At 35.2% G+C, this 23,544-nt stretch overlaps 1 protein-coding gene across 2 annotated transcripts; it reads left to right on the forward strand.

Moving 5' to 3' along the window:
* Nucleotides 1-387: 387 nt before the first annotated feature.
* Nucleotides 388-12,684, forward strand: LOC121409067 (dentin sialophosphoprotein-like). Of its 2 annotated transcripts, none has more exons than XM_041600867.1 (5): nucleotides 388-582; nucleotides 7,001-9,135; nucleotides 9,993-10,113; nucleotides 10,516-10,585; nucleotides 11,155-12,684. In XM_041600867.1, the coding sequence occupies exons 2-5, from the start codon at nucleotides 7,008-7,010 to the stop codon at nucleotides 11,209-11,211; spliced, it is 2,376 nt and encodes a 791-aa protein (XP_041456801.1). In that variant the 5' UTR covers nucleotides 388-582; nucleotides 7,001-7,007; the 3' UTR covers nucleotides 11,212-12,684. The 2 variants fall into 2 exon arrangements, with proteins under 2 accessions (XP_041456801.1, XP_041456802.1); XM_041600868.1 differs by having other exon boundaries at nucleotides 9,996-10,113.
* Nucleotides 12,685-23,544: the final 10,860 nt, after the last annotated feature.

Raw genomic sequence — 23,544 nt, forward strand, 5'->3', positions numbered from 1 at the left:
AAATGAAGCCCGCAAACAAAACTTGTTGGGGTGATTATTTTGCACACAGAGAAAACCCCATTTAGGGGGTATTTGGAAATAATTTGGTAACGCATGTGTACAGCAATACATTTGACTGCCCCCCCCCCCACCCAGCCCCCATGCAGGGTTTTAATCCCGGTTTTAATAAATTATAATACACTTAAAAAAATCATCAGAAATAATGGAAATGCATGCATGCACTTAATCATTAAAATGCATGGATGTTACCCCTATTCGAGCAATAAATATAAGACATTTCTGGCTTGTGCCCATTACATTTCCGATCTAAAAAGAAAAAAAGAGGGGGATATGAGCAATTCAAATACCGCTAACTCGATGAATTGCGGTAAAATATTGCTAACGTGGTCGTAGAGGGCCGTTAAGATTAGGTATGGACGGAAATTTGTGTGGGTTTGCCCTGGATTTTCTTTTATTATAAATCTGGCCTTAAAAGATGTCTATTTCACGCATAATCAACTATCAAACAAGCGTGTGAACATTCTGAGAGCTATAATAATTTATTTGCATCATCTGTGAACTATTTAATTCATATTTCCTGACGTGAGTATTAAGAATAAGTAAAAATTGTACAAATTTGTACTGTTCAGTCCCATATGTTGACTATCTTGTAAACTTATTTTCAATTGTTGGATTCGTACAGACATCACATTCACTCATCAGTTCTTTTAGTCACTACCGACAGTGCATTTTTTGGCCAGGGGAATTTCTGGGGATCTGTTTAGACAAGAGTAATCTGTCCGAAATTCAACATGTTCTTCTTTTCTGAAATTAATTTTGTTCTAAATCTTCTAAAATATTTCACTAATATTATTTATGTTACAGGAATACAGAGTTACAGTTAGACTTAGAGTAGACTAAAAATTTAATTTGCATTTATGTTTGTTGTCTTGGCTCTTGCATATATATTTGTCCATTCGAATTTCAATGTTTGATTTCAACTTCCATCTCAATATGTCATGAAATCTTGAAATGTATCGCCATGTTTGCAGCTGCACTTTGACCACACATTGTCAGTAGAGGCGCTGGTCAGAAAATTGGGATCGTCCCAGTTTACAGGGACTGTCTCAGTTTATAATGATTTCTTCACACAAGAAATCTAGGAATGTTCATTCACCTGTCAAGTGCCGACACCAATCAAGTGTGCTAGTCAATGTAAACATATCAGGTTTCATAAAAAGATTATTGGAAGACGGTAAGTCATGAAAATTAGACGGTGAACTGGGGGGAATTGAGGTCACTGACTCTATTTTTAGCACTCTCAATTTCCGTAATTGCTGTCTTTGTCCCTTAGGGGGAAGTGAAAAAAAAACGTCCCTATAAACAAGGACAGTCTCAATCAAGACATGATTTGTCTTGGTTTAGGAGGATATCCTTGTTTTCTGGGACAATCCCAATTTTTGGACCAGCGCCTCTACTGATTGTAGTATGAACAAGGTTATGAGAATCACCCATTCAATGAACAAGGTTATGATATAACCTTGCCTTGTTCATAGAATAGTGCCTTGTTCTCAGTTACATCTCCATGTGTGACAAAATAAGGGTGGCAACGTTTGGCTTATTTTCTCTTTTTCTTTGGGACAAATGCTTGATTTTTTTTTACACTGACAGTTTCCATAACACCTATTCATCATATAACTTGGCTCTTAAGTAAATTTGATTCTTTAAATTATTTTTTTATTAATTTGAAATAGAGATTGAAAAATGAAAATTTTCTTGCCGTACATACTTTCCACCAATAGAGGGCGTACACAAAAATATGCCCAAATTTCAAGTTTTTGAGCACTCTGGTGAATACAAAAATGATTCCCAAGTTACTAATGAAAAATGAATTGCAACTGTAAGGGAAATTAGTAATTTTGGTCACAAAAATGATATTTTAATGATTTTTTAAAATGTGTGCTCTGAACAGCATTGGCATACCATAGTCCTACAGGTCTGTAGATTCCCTACAGGCAGGATGGTAATGAACACTTGGGTGCACTTTGACAGCCCCCGGCCTGGCCTTCTGTACGATACAATATAGCGCATCGCACATTCAAATTGCTCTGCAGTTAGACAGCAGGCAGCCGTCTGTTCCGAGGAGTTTTTTAACATTATTTTTAAAATTTCTCCTCATACACAGATGGCTCGCTATTGTGCAGGCACCATTGGGGGGTTAACAATGCAAATCCCCCCAATGCCGTTTTTTGAGTTTTGTCTTTATTTCATAAAAATATATGAAAAGAACTTGTCAAAAATAAGGATTATTACTTTGTTTTGCAACTGGGAAAAAATAAACCTAAAAGGGGAGAAAACAGTGTTTTACTTCGGCTGTCTCGCAACTCCCACTTCCTAGTTTATTCGAACTTTAAAAATATAAACATATGGCCATTGAGTCCCTGTACAGATCGAGTTAGAACTTCGGTCTCTGTATTTGGTGAGTGGAGCCAGCTGAGTTCAGCGGAACAACCAACATAGCAGAGACCTAAGCTTTTGGTCTACTCTGCAGTCTGCACTGCACATGACATGAAACCAAAGAATAAAAGAAATCAGTTATTTTTTTGCCAAGGCATATCATATGTGAATATACTGGTGGAAACTGTTCAGATGATGTAAAACCCAAGCACTTATCCATGAGATCAAGACCACATAAAAAAAGGGGGTGGGGGTCCAAACATGGCCATTCTTTTTTCAGCTCACCATGCTCACATGGCCAGGAAGCTCAGTCCTAGAGAGTAAAAATCATTCACTATTAAAAAAAGCTTACTCTCCACTGAGCCAGGGATTATGCCCCATTCATCTGTGTATACTGCGGTCAACATTGCAATTTTTGCCCCCAAGATTTCTACTGTCCCTGTAAAAGATCTAGCCCAACATTTGGACAATACAGATTTCATTTTTAAACAAATATTTAAATTCATGGGAAAAAATGAGAAAAACATGAGGAGATGGAAAATGTGCCGATGTTTATATTTCCATCTTGTTCTCTTTTTTAGTAGCTAAGCTACTAGCAGAGGCCAACCACTATAAGTGTCTCCTCATAATACTAGTACTTTTATTTAAATTGAATTGAATTGAATCGGTTTATTGAAACAAATATCAAACAGGCAGCTCGCAGGCTGAAAATGTTCAATTTACAAGCAAAAAATAAACAGAGATACTAAAATTATACAATGGGGAAAGATAAAACATATACATTAAATTAAAATTGATAAAACGCCAAATGCAAATTATGGAAATAGCAATAAATCAACTTTCTAGTATTATGTTTGAATCAAAATACAGAAACCAACAAATAGGGCTAAACGAAAAACAATGAACAAAAGCAGAAAATGAGTTGTGTAGTTGACGCAAAAGTCAAGTGATTGAAATTTAAATAAAGCAAATCTGTTGCGTTCACAAAAACAGAATCAATATTTGTTCAAGCCAAAATAAAATGAAAAGAAATAGTAAACCTCAGTTTGCAGCAAGGTGTCAAGGTTAAAGATAATTCGACAAATTTTAACTGTTTCGAAATATTGCAAATTGATTGACAGATAAATAGGATTGAACACGGGGTGACAATTGACTTAAGTACAGTATAATTAAACAAAATAAGAAAATGTCCCAGGATGTAAATATGTTTTATACAGAAATCAACAGAATACTTATTTTCAAATAATGAACAATGAATTATTAAAGTGGTTGATATTGTGACAATATGTGTCAATTATTGCACAAATATAAAAACATTACAGAGAGAGTAATAGAAAGTTTAAACACACAAAAATAGAATGGAAAGCATTATCAAATTTCATTGTCCAGACATATATTTCAAGATTTTCAAAGGTTTGCGTTGATTAGTCTTATCGCAGATGGTATTGTCGACGAACGGTAACGGGCCGTCTTGCACAGAGGGGTATCCAAGTGGTGAGAATAACGTAGACTCCAAGAGGACACTCCACTGCGCAGGGGCGGAAAGAAATCTCGATGCCTAGGGGAGGTCAGCAAACCCTTGGCAAAGGTAAGCAGCAACTGTTCGTGACGCTCGGACAGACGACTGATACCAAGTCTATTCAAAGCGTGTTCATAGGAGATATATTGATCTCTCAGGATGATACGACATACACGCTTTTGGATCTTTTCGATGTCATTAGCTTGATTCGTTGTTATGCTTGTGGACCAAAATGGGGATGCATATTCTAATATTGGACGGATGTAAGTGGAATATATATTCACTAGGTCGTGCATCGAGACTGACGCTTTCCGCAGGCGACATATGAATATTCTCCTTCCAGCTCTCGAGATCATGTCCGATATATGTCTATCCCATTTGAGATTTGATTGAAGAAGAACACCAAGCAGCTTCTGGCAGTTCGTATACTCCAGCTGCTGATTATTCAGAAGTAGATTTGAAGGATTGGATCTGTTTTTTGAGAAGTCAATAGACATGGTTTTACTTTTCTGCACATTAAATTTCATGTCATTCTCTGTACTCCAAGATGTTAACCTCTCAAGATGATCTTGTAACGTCGAAGTGCCAGAAGTGGGGTGGATCTCAAGAATGGTCAAATCGTCCACATATTTCTAACGTTGATCAGTATCTATGGCAGCGTCATTTACCAATGTAAGGAAAATCAAAGGACCCAGCTTGGTCCCTTGAGGAACTCCGCAGGTGAAAGGCAATTCTTCGGAGATTGATGAAGCGATTCTGACTGCCTGGGTTCGCTCACTCAAGAAGCTTACAATGGTTGACAAAGTTGCTCCATCTACGCCATACTTGACGAGTTTATGTATCACCGCATTATGGTTGACACGGTCGAAGGCTTTTGAAAAATCTATGGTGCAGAGCGTAGCACAACTACAAGGCTTGTCTAAACCACGGAGGATTGTATTCAAGAGACTTACCAAGTAGTGAGTGGTTGAACTTCCCCTCACATTGCCAAACTGACGCGGATCCAGATGAGGCGTAAGGTCTCTAATCAGGAACTGCGAAAGGAAACTTTCGAAAACACGTGCCAGTATAGGGGTAATCGAAATAGGTCTCAAGTTGGAACAGCTGGTGACTATATACGACTTTGGTATTGGTGTTACAACAGAAGACTTCCAACGAGACGGAAATGTACCCTGGCCTAGACTGGCAGCAGGTCTGCTAAAGGACCAGAGAGTTCAAAGGCAAATTCTTTTATCAGCTGTATGGGGATATCCTCCGGATGAATAGCCTTGGAAGAATTCAGCCTTTGGAGCATCTCAAAGATTTTATATCTCTGGATTTTAGGTGGTGGTCCTTTAGAGGGTAGAAAGGCCGGACAAGACGAAAGATCCAAGGCAGGCAATTCACAGCAAATATTCGCAAAGAAGTTGTTGATATGTTTCGCCTGTTCAGAGGAGGTTGTGTCAAATTCCTGGGGAAAACTGAAAGAAGACTGCTTGTTCAAGCCTGCGAGAGAGCAAAGTTGTCTGTGCCATTTACCAGGATTGGATGTTTTCATCGCCGCAATCTTTCTCTGGTAATAGAGAGACTTTCGCGTCTTGATCTCACGTTGAATCTCATTCCTCAGTTTCCTGAAAGTTGATCGATCATCTTTCTCTAATGCACTTGTCTCTTTCGGATGAGGGACTTCAATCTATCAGTAATCCAAGGCTTGTCATTCGGTGAACAACGACGAACAACAAGTGGAAAATATTGCTGATAAAAATGTCCTAGTAACGTCTGCAGAGATTGCACCATTTCATCTGGAGATTCAATGTCATTCAGGTAACTAAAGTCATATGAGGTGATCCAGCGACCAAAGGATCATATAGAGGAATCACGCAAAGACCGATGACTACACCTTGTTGTAGATATAGGGCAAGATGAATATTTGTTCAAAAATGAAATCGATATTGTATAAATGTCGGAAATGAAGTTCTAGACCATTGACATGAGTTAGAGCTAGATCTTTTATTGGGAAATTAGAAATCTCGGAGGTGAAAATTGCAATGTTGACCGCAATAAACGCACATGAAGGGGTCACAATTTCTAGCTCTGAGGAAAGTAAGCACATGTTAGTGATGATTTTTACTCTGTAGGAGCTTCCTGGCTATGCTTACAGGGGTTACTAAATGAGGAAAAGATCCCTATAACCACTCATTCACTGAACAAGGTTATGATATAACCTTTTACATTTGACTAGTGCCTTAAAACAGGAAGTCATTAAATCTAAGCTGACAAAATTTCACACTAAAGATCACCAACACAGCATGTTGTTTAGAAAAAGACCAGACACCTACAATTTTTTCTTCTTTCTATTGGTAATGATTAAGTTTATCTTAAAAAGAACTCGTAATACAGTAGTTCATCATATGCCTTTAAAAGTATATTCTTCACTTTATTCTATTTGGAAAATGAAAAACTCACACAAGTTTGTATATGAATCATTTCTGTATTTTGTCTTGTCTTACTGTTAATTCCCACAGTCAAAGTGTTGATTATTGTGTCAAATGAAGAATGATTTTACTATCTAATTAATGATGGAGACAGTGAGGTGTACACTGCGTGAACACCTTTCTCTTTTACATAGTGTATTGGTTTTGGCTCTCATACAGGACCAACATTTGCATCCTTGCCAATGGACGGAGTAACACTTGCACTAAAATACAGCAGTGAAGTATGCTTACATGCAATCTTAAAACATGGTTATTTTTTAAAGGCATCTTTAGGCATGAGTGGAACTCATGCACGTTAAGAAATGATCTAACTAAAAGAGGCACTGCACTCAAATTTATATATTTGGGAATACTCAATGTACTTTGCACAGCAAAGCATAATTTTAGATAAGCTTTCTTTAGAAAAGATTAAATGTGATGCTGGATTCACTTGTGTGAATGAAAGTAGTATTACAAGTTCAACTACATGTACATACATGTATTCTCAAGGCATGCAAAATTGTTGATTAGAGATTATATGATTATATTTTGCTTGAGACATGAATGAAATTATACTATTTTTTATCATCAGGCTCACAATGGGACGGACTAGGAGTAGAACAAGGAGTAGGTCCCCTCATGGAGATAGAAGGAAAGACCGAAGCAAGGACCGGGAGAGAGGCAAGGAGAGGGATAGCAGGAGAGAAAGGGAGAAAGATCATCATACTTCAAGAGGATCATCCCATAGGCAGCATTATGTTGATGACAGTAGACATGGTGGTGATCGAAAACACCATTCTTCAGGAGAGCACAGGTCATCTGAAAGGAGTGGGAATGATCATAAAAGGAATAGGGATGAAGACAGAAAGCAGGAAGGTCGAAAGGAAAAGAGTCAAGATGGTAGGGATCATGGAAGAGTTCATGAGCGAAAAAGTGAGCAAGGAAAAAATTCTTATTCAAAGAAGGCTAGTAGATCACGCTCTCCTATAAGAAATTCTAAAGAGAGATCACGATCAAAGTCTGGTGCTGAGGCCAGTAAAAGCTTGACTCACAACTCAAATAAAGAACAAGAACAACGTCACAAAGAAGTTTTGTCCAGCACAAAGTTTCATTCAAGGAGGATGCGTGACAGTTCCAACTCATCGGATAGTGAAGCCAGTGATGATGAAAGGCCAAGTCTTCCGAAGGCATATGCAACGGCTTCAAATAGCGATTCTGATAGAAGTGCCATTCAAGAGGAGTCTCATTCAGACACAGACTCTTCACAATCTCCTGACAGTTCACCTTCAGAGAAAATTCCAAGAGCGTATGCAACGTATGAAAATGACAGTGATACTGTAGTTGAATTGAAGGAACAAGAAATGGCTCGGCTGGCCAAAGGCAAGCAGTATGTTGTTTCTTCATCTGATGATGATTCTCCCCGTGCGAGGTTACCCAAAGCATATGCATCTTCTCCTGTCCTTGCCAAAAGGCAGCCTGAGCCTGACACTAAAACCAAAACTTTGAAGGACTCACGACTTGAAGATAGACACAGCAGAGGTAAAGACTCTAAACAAAGAAGAGCAAGCCCCAACTATAGTCACAGTGAAAGGTCTCATCACCAGAGCAAGAGCAGGAAGAGTGATAGGGAGGAACGTGATAGATTGTCTTATAATGATAGAGGTAGCAATAACTCTAAAAGTACATCTAGTAGTAGGCATGACAGGGATAGGCATTCTAGAGATAGAGCCTCTGAACGTTGTAGGGATGATGGAGGCATGAAGAAAAGTCAGAGTAGAGAACATTCTTCATCCCAGCACTCTGGGGATACAAGGAGGAGAAATGACAATGCTCCTCATTCTGAACCTCACAAGTCAAGATCCTTGGATAAGTCATACAAGCAGAAAGAAGATGATAAGAGAGGTCATTCTTCCAAGCACTCTCATGACAGAAGTCGTAGTAAAGATAGGAGCAGTAAGTCACATAGGAGTCCTCACCGTGATGATGGTAGCAGACACCCATCTAAAAATGGACAGCATTCTTCAGATTCAAGACGTGAACCTAGATCCACAGGACACACTTCAGAAACATTATCCTCTAAACACTCGAGTGATAGAACCAAAAGTCATAGAGATGAATCAAGGGGTAGCACTAAAAGCAATGAAAGGATTTCAAAAGAACAGAATTCTGGTGTAAAGGATTGTAGGTCAAAAAAGGATTCACCTAAACATAAATCTGATGCAAGAAAGTACCAAAGTCCCTCCAAAAATGATGATGAATTAGATAGAAGAAAAGAAGAAAGATCAGAAAAGAGATTGGATACAGAGAGGAAGTCTGAGAAAGAATGCAAAGATGGAAGCAAGAACAAACCTGGGAATGGCAAGAATGAAAGAGACTCTAAAAAGTCAAAAGAAAAGAAGCCAGTGAAAACCCCTAAGAAACGGAAGGCATCATGGAGCTCAGATATGTCAGAGAGTGACATCTCATTGCATTCTACACCAGCAAAGAAACCAAAAGAAAAGAAGGATAGGATACAGACAGTGAAAACCAAGAAGACTCCAGTGAAGGAAAAGAAAAAGAAGAAGCACAAGAGAGAAAAGAAGCAAAAGGAAGTTTTGCGGAAGAAAAGCAAGGAAAAGAAAAAGAAAGACCTTGGAAAGCAGGAGGAGGGATCAAAGAAAAGGAAAACTGATAAAGAGGCTGCACCGCTGACAGGAATCCAGAAGAAGTTACTTGAGATGGCGCAAGGTTAGAAATATTTTTTTATTTTAAGTAATTTTGTTTCCTTTGGAGGTTTTTAGAGAATAATCCAAAGTAATCTAGATTTTTTTCTTACGGAAAATTTCCATTAATAAAAGCATTTTTTCTCATTTGTTAGAACAAAGACAAAACTATGGTAACTTTTGAGTGGATTTTTAACTTCAAGTTAATATTTTCAGACTAAGATCTTTATTTTCAAATATTCTTATTTTTTGTTATGCAGAGCAGATATTAAAAAATGTTTTAAGGGACATTTCCAAAAGATCAAAATATATACAAACATATTGAACACATAACCCAAACAGTAGTTGATCTAGGATATTTATGAACATAACGTCAATAAGAGAGATGTCCCCTGTGATATTTTGTTAATTTAAATAAAGACGATAAATTATGATCACTTTCTAAACTGGTATAAAAAAAATCCTTGTCTTATATAAAAGAAATGATTTCAGTTTATATGCTTGAACCCTCAAGCAAGCTGAAAATTGATATTTTTTTTTTCTTTTATCTCATACATACTGACAGTATGAAAAATAGATTGCACAAACTGAAGATAAATGGTATATCTGGGAAATACAGCACTTTGGGAAATTCATATTTTTCTTTTCCCCTTCTTTCTGAATGCAATTTAAATGCAGAGCTAAGCCATTGAGCTATGCCTCAGAAAACTTCTGCCAGTGTCTATGGAAAACTTTTTTGAAATTGAATTGTGCTTTAATAACACTTAAAACCACATGAGAGTAGTGCCCCTTCTCGATATACTGCTCCATGAGAGAGATTTCTGAATAATAATCTGAATAATATGTATAATGGGCACATTTTGATTGTTTATCTTATGATAGCAGGGAAGAAAGAAGAAGAAAGTTCGTCAAGGAGAAGTATGATCCCGATGACCAAAGAGCAGTATGAAAAGGAGCAGAGCAAAGTGCGCAGGGTGTATGATCCAGATACGGGAAGAAATAGGTATGTACCTTGGCCTTGTGACATATTGCTGCTAATGAATGTTTCATAAAGCTTTTTGTAAGTTACGCATTAACACATGAATGAATGTTCCATAGGGAGTGGAGGAAGTGTATGAATATCTGGTGTTGGCAAGCTAGAATCCAATGAACCTGATTACATATTTGTAAAGCACTTAGGGATGATTTCCTATTGTAGAAAGCAATATACTGTATAAAAGTGACATATTGTCATTATAACAATGATGTAATGTACATGTTGTGATTGTAATTGCCTATGTGTGGCTGAATTGAAATTTGAAATAACAATGGACAAATATGTAAGCCTCTTTTATGACATAAATTATCTACTAAAATAGAGCAGGCCTATAACTATTCTTCAAATCTATGACAATTTCACTCGCAGGTTGATTCGAGGAAGTGGGGAAGTCATTGAAGAGATAGTTAGCAGAGATAGACACAAAGAAATCAACAAGGTCAGTTAAACATTCAAAAGATCGAACTGAAGGGACGTGACAATGTTTGTTATTAACTTTTTTTTTTCTTTTACTTTTTTTATGACATCGCAACTTTTTAAGAATTTTCTTAAACAGAAATACAGTATCCAAGATAAGTACTGACAGCCTTTAATGCTTTAATATCTTATGATAACTTCCAAGAGTTCAAACTGTTTTCAAACCCATATCATTCCACAAATATGGTGTAAAGTAATGTAAACCTCAATATTATACTCTTAAGTATTATTTAGTATTAGTGGTGTAGTCCAGTCTTAGATAAGGGAAGGGGGGGATCAGTTGCCATGTAGTCTGCTGGCCAGACAAATTTTAACATTTTAACAAGCAGGTCTTAAGACAAGGCTAGCACATGTTACAAGGAGCATTTGCCACTTAATACTCGATTCCAGTTAGCCCCCGGTAGGCTTATTATTCAAACTATTTTTCTGTTTATAGAAAAGCAACAACGAAACCATAAGACTTTGCCTCCATTTATGACATCAATAGTTCAGTTTCAATTGACATTTCCTTCTTTACAAACTGTATTACAGGCAGCTACAAGGCACGATGGGATCTCATATTCCAAGAAAATGGGGATGCATAGATGATCACTACCCATCATGCCTCACACCATAAGGTATTCATCGTAATCCCATCTACTTGTCAAGGCTCTGTAACATATTAGTAGAAGCCATCATTTTATACAATTGAATGTAAATGTAATCCTCTACCAAAATCAGAGACAGTTACTATTGATTGTAAATTATATATAAATTGCATCTCTTATGTTACTCCACCCTGAAGACACAAATTTCTTAGTTTAAGAGACATTTACTTGTACAAAATGATTGTTTGTGCTCTGAAAGTTTTTATGTGAAACTGGATTCTGGAGGCATGTTGAATCTTTTGTCCATCCATGTATGTATGCCCTGTTTCATGTCCATATGAAAAAAACCAATTAGATTGTTCAACTGAAAGCTATGTTCATTTTTTATATGAAGACTGAAGTTACAATCTGTTTTTAATTGAGGGTAATGAGGTTAAAGGCCAGTTGGCACAGCCAATGTTTGTATCCCAAAGAAACCTTTGCAAGTATTTAGATGAAAGTTTAAAGGAAACATTTTGTTTGAATAATACTTCATGATATGTATTCTTTCCAGCAAGCCACTTTTTTGTATTATAGAAATGTGACCTTTTTGCCATGTATTTTATTTTCATGTACCCAAAATTCATTATTTGTATTCCTTATGTTTAACCAATTAGGTGTCTAAAAATCCTTATTTTTCTTCATAAGGGGAATAATAATTAAGAGGAGGGAGATGAATTTGAAAAACACTGATCATTAAGTGTATTCCTTTGGAAGTCATTTGATCCCTTTTTTCAGTTGAATTTTAATCATGTCCATTTTCAAGTGTGCCAAATTCCATTGTAGTAATACGGATTCATTATGTCAATTTATACAGACTAGATGATAATCACATCGTAGATTATTTTACGTCTCTCCTTTCCCCTATAGCAGCTGTGTTTTTATTTTTTATGAGTAATTGTTGGGTTAAGCCTATAAAAATTTGTGATGTCAACATAGAAATGACACAACAAATTGATAATTACTGGTTTATATTTTCATTTTGCATTCGCCTGTGTTTTTGCCATATTTATATTGTTTGCTCTTTTTATTCCAAAGCTAGTATTTTACAGTCTACATTCTGTGCTGTGAAAACTAGGGCAATTAAAAAACAATATTTTTGTTTTGTGCATTTTTATAGAAATTAATATGAAATACTTTTATATAAAATACTAGATGACCTACCCGCATTGTGCTATCTAGTCTTGTTCATAGTTTTGATAATTTTATTCAAAGTTCACAGTATGATACTGACGTGCCTTAGAATCTTAATCACACATGCAGTGGTTAATAGCAAATTAAGCTTAGTGATATTTTCAATTTTTTCATGTCAAGATAGTACAACATGTTGAAGTTAGCATTAGGTCTTTCCATTTTATTGTGGCCATTTATTTTTTCCTACATGCCATCCAAATTTATAATGTTGCTGTGGTTTACCTCAAAATTTGAAGAAAAACAACAAAATATACTTAAGTTTGCTTTGACATTCCTTTGTATGTGACTTGATAGATTGTATTATTAGTATCTGTTTTTTTTTGTTCTAATTTTATGTTTGGCTGTATGCCTAAGGGCTGTTTGGGATTTATGGGCTGTGTCAGAAAATCTGACTTAAAAATAAGTCACCCCTTCTAAAAGGAAAGAATAATTATGCACCTTGCCATCAGTTGATGGCATATTTCATCTAATATCCAATGATTGAATACAATAAATCTTTTTAAAATGTATAATGGATCATAGATATAGTGTACTTTGGTACTGGGATTTACAAAAATTTGAATGGTAATGGTAAATGGTGGTGATTTTTTACCTAACTGCTAAGAAAGCATAAATGCTTGTGAGCAAGCAACTAGAGGACCAACAGCTGAAGGTCCTCTCCGAGAGATCTGGTAATGAGGATGAATGCCTTACCAAAGGACAGCACTCCAAGTGGGAATCGAACCAGGGTCACCGGAATCCGAAATCCCCGCTTCACAACTGAGCCATCACGCCTCTAAATTTAGCCTGAAACTGTATAATCTTCAATTTCTGGCTTGTGTGTAACAAGATTGTGTAAATTTGCATGCATTATTTTTGTGATTTTTTCTGAAAATGTGAAAACAAGCACAATATAATGGCTGTTTAATGATCATATACATCAACTAGTGCCATCACTTGAAAGTTTTAATGTATCTCCATCACCATCTGTCATAGATCCTCAAGTGCTGTAATCTCTATGTAACTAAAACCTGTCTATTTCATGACATCCTCAGAGCTCTTTAATGTTTATCCTGTAAACATATACCCTCTTATAATAACGTGGACATTTGAAATGCACCAGTATCTATAATGAGAAGATGCTTAGGGGACAGTAAAGAACAAAAAGGAAATGGAAACACATTAAAGAGTGGTAAGAGTTACATTTACTGGAAAGCTCGTCTAAATAACCAGAATTTTAATGAAATTTTGAAGGTGATTAGACAAGAAATACTAAGGATGTCTTGTGGAAGTTTATTACCTAGGAATGATCCAGCATGATAATGGTCAATCCCCCATGAATTATGAAATTATGGTATAGCGAGTAAAATGTGCTTGCAGACCTTCTGCAAGATCTTCTGAAATCATCGTCCTCATCACATGATTTTCTCCTTTATATTGTAATTTATTGTATTTATTAGTTTTCTTCCTTTCTTGCTCTTTTGAGGAATTTGTTCTTAGTTTTTACGAAAGCTTCAATAATATCAACAGTGATGAGAGAATTCATTATAGCACAGCTAATTCATACATACTAGTCATGCTATGTAATTTTCAACTATTGTAATCATTATCACAGAAGAACAAATAGGCAATACATTGTGTTTGTTTGAATGCTATTCTCAACTGTATATTAATACATTCAACTGTTCTGTCATGTAACAGAGATCCTAACATTGCTACTGTACACAGTATATGTTTATGGATGCTTCTGAATGCAGGCTTACATGTAAGCCTCTGTATTCAGCTTTAAATTCCTTCTCTGTAGGTTGGCCGGATCATGTCCTGGCGGGTCAGCATCAAACTTGAACTTCACAGGTTCACATCTCCAATACTTGTCCAGTCCATTCTCGAAGCTGTGGACGTTGGGTGCATTAACTAATTCTTTACTTAGATTTTTCCAAGGTATCCTCATTCTTATGTAAAAATATTTCTTACCTTTCTCAGTGACTGATCTTGGGATAAACAATTGTTTATCATGACATCTGGTCACATTAAAAAAAATATTAACAACTTAGGAAGAAAAAAAAGGTAGGGCTTCATTGAAGAAAGCAAGGTACGAAGCCCTTTTTTTGTTTCCCCCGAGACTTATTCTAGGGGGAAAACTTATTCCTAACTTTAACCATAGGGCCATACACTAAGATCTACTGATGTTGAACAGTGCCTTCATAGCACTCAGTAGTCTGTGTATTTTATTTGGCATAGGTTGCATTCTAGAAATTACCCAGCTTTTTTTATCTTAACTTTTGAATGAATTAGTTAAAGAAAAGTGACACATCAATATGATTATCAAATAACATTTCAATAAAAAAATTGTATTCTGTCAAAATTCCAACATCATATCTAGTTTAGTAGAGAAAACAGCAATACCTGTCCTACCTATGTGGAACACAGAATTTAGAAATTTATTTATTAGTAGTCATACTGGAAATAACCTTGGATATAAAGCAGTTAATTCACAAAGTCTTGATGCATTCAGGCTGTTCAAAATTTAGTTTTTAACTAGATCTTTCAGCACACTCTTATTAGCAAACTCCGGTTGTAATGATTTGGCGCTATAGGTCAACAATGCTTACTGCTGTGAATTAATGATTTATTATATGAATATGGTTCAGAGCATGATCGGTTCATCACGGACGGACATTTGATAGATTTTGAAAGTTTTGAAGGCTTGTAACAAATTAGGAATAAGATGAACAAGGTTCCTTTGTGTTTTATAGTGAAGGGTAGGACATAGTATGCTGAATGATTAAAAAAGTTTGTTGCCATGGTTACCTACAAACACAGGTATCCACTAAATGTGCCATATCACGGACGGACAAGATAGAAATGTGGTTTTTAGAATTTTTGTACATTTTTATTGTTTCTATCTAAACAGCTTTACATGGACCAATTATTGTTAATGCACCTAACACTCGGGTATGTTAGCTTCTATGTTCAGCATATTGAATTCTTAACCAATATCAAACTTCTGAGAGAATTGCAAATATTTTCCATCACGGACGGACATCTCGGACGGACATCACGGACGGACACAATTAAAATACAATGGAAGTACTCTGTAAAAAGTTCTTAGTACTTTTTTTGGTAAACAAATGCAATTGTTTTGATGATTTGTACATATTTTAATAATATTAAACAGTATTCGTTGCACAATCAAGTTGCTACAACTTCAATCAAGTTGCTGCAACTTGATTTAAGATGTAGCAACTTGATTTCTATGCTAGACGCACAGTATAATCTAGACATACGATTGCTCTTAACACATTTCTTGTCAAAATCGAATGTAAAGAATAGGTGATGTATGATAAGAAAAAATTAAAAAAAATAAAAAACGTAAAAAGCCATTGATATGTAGGCAGAAAGGAGCAAATTCACATGACAGTCCTTTTACTTTCAGAAGATGTTAGTATTCATAGAGAATTAGCAAGTGAAAAGACTTTAAATGAAAAATTGACATCCTGGTTCTTCCCGCATACATTTTTTACATAGTTTTTGTGGCTCAACTTACCCCAGACGATGGCACAACTTACCCCACAGATGGGGCAAGTTGAGCAATTTGACATCCTTTTTTTCAAAGGTCACAATGACATTCAGCGTGGGGGTAGAAAGTTATATATAGGTGAAAAATATTTCCCAAGAATCAAATTTAAAGGTAAGGTACTTATTTCTACAATATTACTAGTCATATCAATTCTAACGTGCAAAATGCAAAAAGTGTCACAACTTACCCCGCCTTCCCCTATTGTCTTTTTAAAGTGTAGAATACAAGTAGGTTCAAAATCAACAGCTAGTTGATTATTGATCATGTTGATACAAGTATTTTTATGATCATGATGATTTTAGGCATTAATTTTCCAAGAGCAAAGATGTTTTTTTAAGGTCCAAAAACTAAATCTAAAAGATTAACAGGTCACTGATCCTTATGCTTGTTTGTTGGATCAACACTTGTCAGGGGCTCTCTTTAAATCCATCTTTTGCATATATCAAAGCGGAGACACCCCATAACATCAACAGCCCTCATGTATTTAGGCCCTGACCGAATCCAAAATTGAAATTGATATTCCAATCCAAAGCTTAACTTCTAAACACTGCAGTGCAAGCTTTATGCATTTTCACAGTTTACCAGATAAGCGATTTGCTTAAAATTAGCTCCAAAATGGACTTCGAAAAAAGGTATTCATGTAATTTTCACAAACCTATGTTCTGTTAGAAGCATTGTGAATCCATAAGTTTGTACATGGAAAAATTGATTTTTCTGCTTATCAGATTATGCATTGCATTCTACTTCTTCTCCATCACTTTCTGCAAGCTTGAATTGATGAAATCTACAGCTTTGGACTTGTTCTTGCCATACTTTGTTTCCCGCTTTTTTGGCATATACATGTACATGTAGCTTTTCAACTCTATCTGCATTCCAATAATGTTTAACAATTTTCCTGACAACAATATAGCCCCAATAACGGCCAAACAAAGATATCACAAAAAATTGTGAAGAGTTGTAGGCTTATTCCATTTGAGTTCTGAATAATTCTCAGAGCCATTTTTTTTACTGCAATTAGAAGCTAAAATTAAACTCATAATCTGCTCAGCAAAGTTTCTCATTTGCATATATGAATCTTTCCACAAGTATTTCACTCGTCCGTCCGTGATGAAATTAATGTCCGTCCGTGATCATTTTTCATTAATTTATTATATGCATAAAATGTATGGATTTTAGCTATGTTCAAATAAAATGATGAACAGTGTCCAGTGAAATACTTCTACACACTTTTATTTCTGTTTCTTTTCTGATAAGGAATAAAAAGCTGAATCCATAGACATTATCCTAATAAAAATGATCACGGACGGACATTAATTTCATCACGGACGGACGGAAATGTTAACATCTACAAGGAAAGTTTACTTCCCATATTTTTTTCCTACTAATTTATGTTTGATGATAGATCAATGTTCAGAGTGCAAGACCATTAAAAAAAATTGGGGTAACTTTGAAAACAATAAAACTAGAGTGAAATGAATTTGAGTGAATTAACTTTGTCCGTCCATGATCAAATTAATGTCTGTCCGTGATCATGTTTGACTGAGTTTATGATATGGATAAAATGTATGGATTTTAGCCATGTTCAAATAAAATGATGTACAGTGTTTAGAGAGATACCTCTAAACCTTTTTATTTTTTATTTCTACTCTGATAAAGAATAACAAAACTTTTCATCTTTTTTTCCATCACGGACGGAAATTTAAAAATGGAAATGTTAACACCTACCAAAAAAAATTACTTCCCAATATTTTTTTTCTACTATATTATGTCTGATAATAGAGAAATGTTCAGAGTGCAAGAACATCCAAACCAAATTAGAGTAACTTTAAAAACAATAAAAATAGAGTGAATTTAATTTGAGTAGAAATGTCTGTCCGTGATGAGAGGTAGCAGCACCCCCATGAATAAAATGGACTATTCCGGTACTTTCGGAATCATCAATCTTCATGAAACTTAGTTTTTTGAAACCTGAGATATCAAAGATTATTTTAAAAGCAAATTTGATAAAAGTACCTTAAAAAAAAATTTCACCTCAATGCGAACCCTTAACCGATCATGCTCTTAATTGGATGAATTTGAATTTGAAAAAAATATGTTGAAGACTATTGTATTATTGGAATTTTCCATTTTGTTTTGCAATTGAAATGAAGGTATTTCAGGGACTCGGTTTAATAATTATGAGGGTAGCAATAAAAAACTCTCCTAAATATTTGAAGGGGAGCGGTAGGGGAGCACTACAAAAAGCTCTTGTTGGACATACCAGGGGAGTTCTTTACCTGATTACAAAATGGATGGAGGAATGTACACCATTGAATTAAATTGAATTAATTGAATTTATTCAAACCAGCCAAAATGAGAGCAAAGTACAAACAAAAGAAATGGTTACATAATAAAAGACTGAAAATGACAGGTTTGGGAACACAAAGAAGCACAGCTTGTAATCAGGGGCCCCTGCGTATATTGTGCTCAAACATGGAATAACTATGAGAAAAAATATTACAATGTATGGAAAGATCACAACAGAAACGGTACCCACACGCAAGCATACACACACTCACACAGACAAACACACATTCACACTCCACACATGTCACCCCCAGGTGCAACTAACAACTGGTCTTAAATTTATCAAGGAGGTATTTATGACATAATTTCTTAAACCATGTTACAAGTTAAACCCACAACCAAAAGTGACAAACAATCAGATATATGCAATATTTATCTCAAAGAACTTTTTAATATCATTCTTGCAATTTTGTTATTGCTTACAATATACATGTAATTGTGTAATTCACTAGTTATTTCTAAAACCTTGACTGGGAATGAGGTTTTCAAGGTTGATTTTAACAGTTTGATCATTGACTGACACTCTTGTTCAGTAGCAAGTGATCGCTATCACTCTCCTTAAAACTGAGTCCTTGGTATTTGTGTAATTTTGACATTTTTTATAGTTTGATTGTAGGTGTTGGACCCTGTGATATGAATAGATACAATCAAACTTTATGATTAATTAAATTTATTAGTAAATAGTTTGTCATAGACCTAGATTGATAATCAATTGTGCAATTGATTTGATGTTTCATGTTACAGGGCCCTGTTCTCATAGTTATTCTAGATAGAGAGTAATTTTACAGATAGCTGACGTAGAGAATACTGAATAAGAAATAACTTGCTCCAACATTGTACCGTACTGTAATTATCACACTGCAACTGAAACTTCATGTATTATCTGTAAAAATTGTATTTCTCACTAGGCTGTGGTTCCTGAAGGTGAAAATGAAAGCTATTTTGATTGTGTGATACAACACATCTGTATTTACATGTAATTGAAATGAGAGCTTTATTGCTCAGTTTTGATAAATGTTGACACTTTCTAAGCACTGTTTAAGATCCAAGGAATATGATTAAACCTTTTCATACTTCACTTCTAATGCAAGTCATTGGAATTAAGCCACTTTAGTGAAATAATTACTCGACATTTATGTATGATAAAAAACAGAACAATTTGGCATGTTTGTTGAATTTTCCACTGTATTTTGTTGTATATATGTAAATATGTACATAGTACCATAGACATTGGGACATTTCCAATGCTACAGATTACAATGAATTGAATATAACTTTTGTAAAAACATCTTTGAAATATGTAGTTGGAAGGCTCATACATGTAGTACATGTATAATGGCTGACTTTTTGTTTGTGCATTTTCTTTATTTACAAATCAGAGTCTGTTGCATGTCAGTACTGACAACTCTCTGACAATTATCGTATTAACAGAAGCCAGGGATTTTCAGTCAATCAAACCCAAGGATTTCATTGAAATTGCCAGTGCTGATAACTTTCACGAAATTCTGTCATGCACTTTGCCTAACATAGGTAACCCTTTCAGGCTTAATCTGGATGTTACTCGCATCGAATCTTAGCTTTATTTTAGCTGAATTTTTATTAAAATCTGATACACTGTACATTGTTCTGCTTGATCAAAGAATATAGTCAAGTCTGCATTTAGCTAGTTTTGAATTGATAAGAATCCTTCACAAGTTTACACTCATCTCGATCCCAATTTGTAGTGATATCTTTTGTTTCTATATTGCTAACTTCAAGTAGTTCAACTCACAATTATGTACTGTACTAGTATATAGGCAACAGAATGAATTGTTGTAGAAAAGGCATTACAGAGTTTTCCGTTAAACATTTTTATTCTCCATTTATCTCATCTTGAGATCTTACTCATCTTAGAATGTGCAGGGTTTTGTGGAACTGACATTTTAGACAGTAGTTGCCATTATTGAAACAAAGCCATTTGGGAAAATGTTTGGTATGTAGATATAAATCTACCTGTTGCCACTGCTTAGGTCTGAATACACCAGCATTCTCATGTTAATATGAATAAGAATCATTGGAAGAGAATAGTTCTTGAGTTTCTCTATGGCATACATCTCCCTGTCTGATTGTTTGTATCAGTGATGTGATCACGGAATATTTAGGATTCTTCAGTTATATTGATGTAATAAATTGCCATCGTTACCAGTCATTACCATCCTCCTTACCCCCCCCCCCCAAAAAAAAAGTAAATTGCAGCATGAGAATTCAAATCAGTCTAGTCTCTTTAAAGGACAAGTCCACCCCAACAAAAACTTGATTTGAATAAAAAGAGAAAAATTCAACAAGCACAACACTTAAAATTTCATCAAAATCGGATGTAAAATAAGAAAGTTATGACATTTTAAACTTTTGCTTCATTTCACAAAACAGTTATATGAACGAGCCAGTTACATCCAAATGAGAGTCGATGATGTTACTCACTCACTATTTCTTTTGTTTTTTATTGTTTGAAATATGAAATATTTTGATTTTCACGTCATTGTCATGTGAAATGAAGTTTCATTCCTCCCTGAACACGTGGAATTCCATTATTTTAACATTTTGTGCTTCAGGCAAGGAGGTCCTAATCATTAAATTCGTAATAATTGAAATATTGTATAATTCAAACAATAATTAACAAAAGAAATAGTGAGTGACATCATCGACTCTCTCATTTGGATGTAACTGGCTCGTTCATATAACTATTTTGTTGAAAATTAGCGAAACTTTGAAATGTCATAACTTTCTTATTTTACATCCTATTTTGATGAAATCTTCAGCATTATGCTTGTCTGATTTTTCTATATTGATTCAAATCCACATTTTTCTGAGGTGGACTTGACCTTTAAATATTCTCCTCCCAACTTTTTACCCTCTAGAATCATAATTAAGAAGAAATTATGAAGGGATTTGTAAGACCACATAATTAAACTCTAATCAGGTTTTCAGCCAAGTACCTCTCTATGTACATGTATGAAGTTCAGATTTTCATATCATTGTATTGATAATTGTATCATGTTCTGATGAATAAAAGTTAAAAAGTTGTCATTAGTTATGATAGTATGCATTCATTTATGTCTTTTTGTTTTTTACTTCTCCCCCCTGCTTCAGCTAGCCTCTAAAATTGTCATGCCCTTCTCTCTTTCTTTCTTCCTATCCCACCTTCTTTCGTAAAAGGGATACCCTTTTGCATCTTGCCTTCTCTTTTCTAAATTTCGTTGTCCTTTCACGCTTCATCTCAAATTTTTGCTTCTCTTCTCATCTCTCTCTTTTCTCATAAACTCCTTTTATTTTTTAGACATCTTTTTTCCCTCTATGTTGTGTTTTTTTTCTATTATTTTCTCATTTCTTCTCTATTCAGCCTTTCAATGCAGAAGTTAATTTCAGGGGTTAATAATGAACTCTCTGAAATCTCAAAGAAAAAAAACATGAAAATGTTTGAAACACAACAAGCGGACATTATATAACATTCAAACATTTATTGTTCAAGGTTTGCCTCTTGAAATAAATACAATATACACAATGGTCATATACAGTACAGTGTGTAATAGACAAATATTTTTTTTCTTTCATATCCAATATGAATAACAAATGATCAAAGCACAAACAATAGCAAACATGCAAATAAGTCAATTTGTAGATTTCCTTCAAGTTAAAACAATCTTTAAACCAATTTACAAGGACGGTTTAAAAGAATTCTGTAGCACACACAAGCAAATATATATTTTGACAGACCAAGTTAAGATCTAATCGGATATATCAGCCATTACATAAGCTACTGAATAGGTACAACATACAAACTATAAACGTTCGTATAATTATCAATTAATGTGGTAAATGTCACTTCTCTTCCCATCTCATACTTAAAATTACATCCTTGTATTATTTCAAACTTTCTTTGATCATAACCAAAGATCATCTCCCATCCTATATCCTACTTTTCTATCTGGTGAGTCCTGTTACAGTTTACTGACCTGGGGCCCGTTTCATAAAGCTGTTCGTAAGTTACGAATGACTTAACGCACGACTGGTGACCCTTTCTTGTGCCATATGATATATCCCTATGTAGCTGACTTATGCATAAAATGTTCCAGTCATTCGTAAAGTTGTGCGTAACTTTACGAACAGCTTTATGAAACACCACCCTGGGGGCTGTTTCATAAAGCTGTTCGCAAGTTAAGAGCGACTTTAAGAATGACTGGTGAACCTTTCTTACGTGCTACATAATCACCAATAAACAAATGATCACCAGTCGTTCTTAAAGTCGGTCTTAACTTACAAACAGCTTTATGAAAAACACACCCAGGTAGTGTTTCACAAAGAGTTAAGAGTGACTTAAAGTCATGCTCCTAAGTGTTATGTGCACATTATACAGTATATAACACATAATCTCATTGATAAATAAGTTGAAGTGTGCATCCCCTTTGCATGATCTGACCAAAGTGTTGACACATCTTCTACCACATGCAATCGCTAATTCAGTCAGACTTAAATCTTTATGAAACATAGAAGATCTTAGGTTCCAGCTATTAGAATACATAACTGTGTTATAATCAGCTTCTCCCCCTTATTTTTTTACATAGTAAATGAGAAATACTAAATTGTAATATGATACTAAACATCTATTTTGGGTATATCATTATATGTATTTGCAGATTGTGATGAAATCTTATTGCAAGATAATTGCAGCGTTTTTGAAGATGAGACAATGAGACAAAATTTCATTGTTAAATAGGGACAAGAGACCATTTTAAAATTTACATTGTGCATATTTGAAAGTGTAGAAGAGACATAATATCATTGTACTTCAACTTTTTGTAAAGACAAGCAATAGGTTTAACTCTAGAAAGACGGGGGGGGGGGGGGGGGGGGGCTGATTCAGCCCCCTCGACATTTTCCACGATAAATCTGCCGCGCGAATTTTTTTTACCGTGCCGCTCGCTGACTTTTTACTTTCAAGTCTCGCGCAACTTTTGAGACCAAAATTGTGACCCCCGGGTACACGGTTCCGAAGTTACGCAACATTTCCTACGTGCATGCAGACCCATAATTACTCAAAAAACGTGAATTTGTTTTTGCAGAATTTGATGTTATAGTCTTGTAGATAATGCCATGGGTAAGGCATGTGCCAATTTTCGTCGCGATCGCGCGATCGATGGCCGAAATCATAAGGGGGGG

The sequence above is a fragment of the Lytechinus variegatus genome, chromosome 2 (assembly GCF_018143015.1).
Source record: "Lytechinus variegatus isolate NC3 chromosome 2, Lvar_3.0, whole genome shotgun sequence".
Taxonomy (NCBI): Eukaryota; Metazoa; Echinodermata; class Echinoidea; order Temnopleuroida; family Toxopneustidae; genus Lytechinus; species Lytechinus variegatus.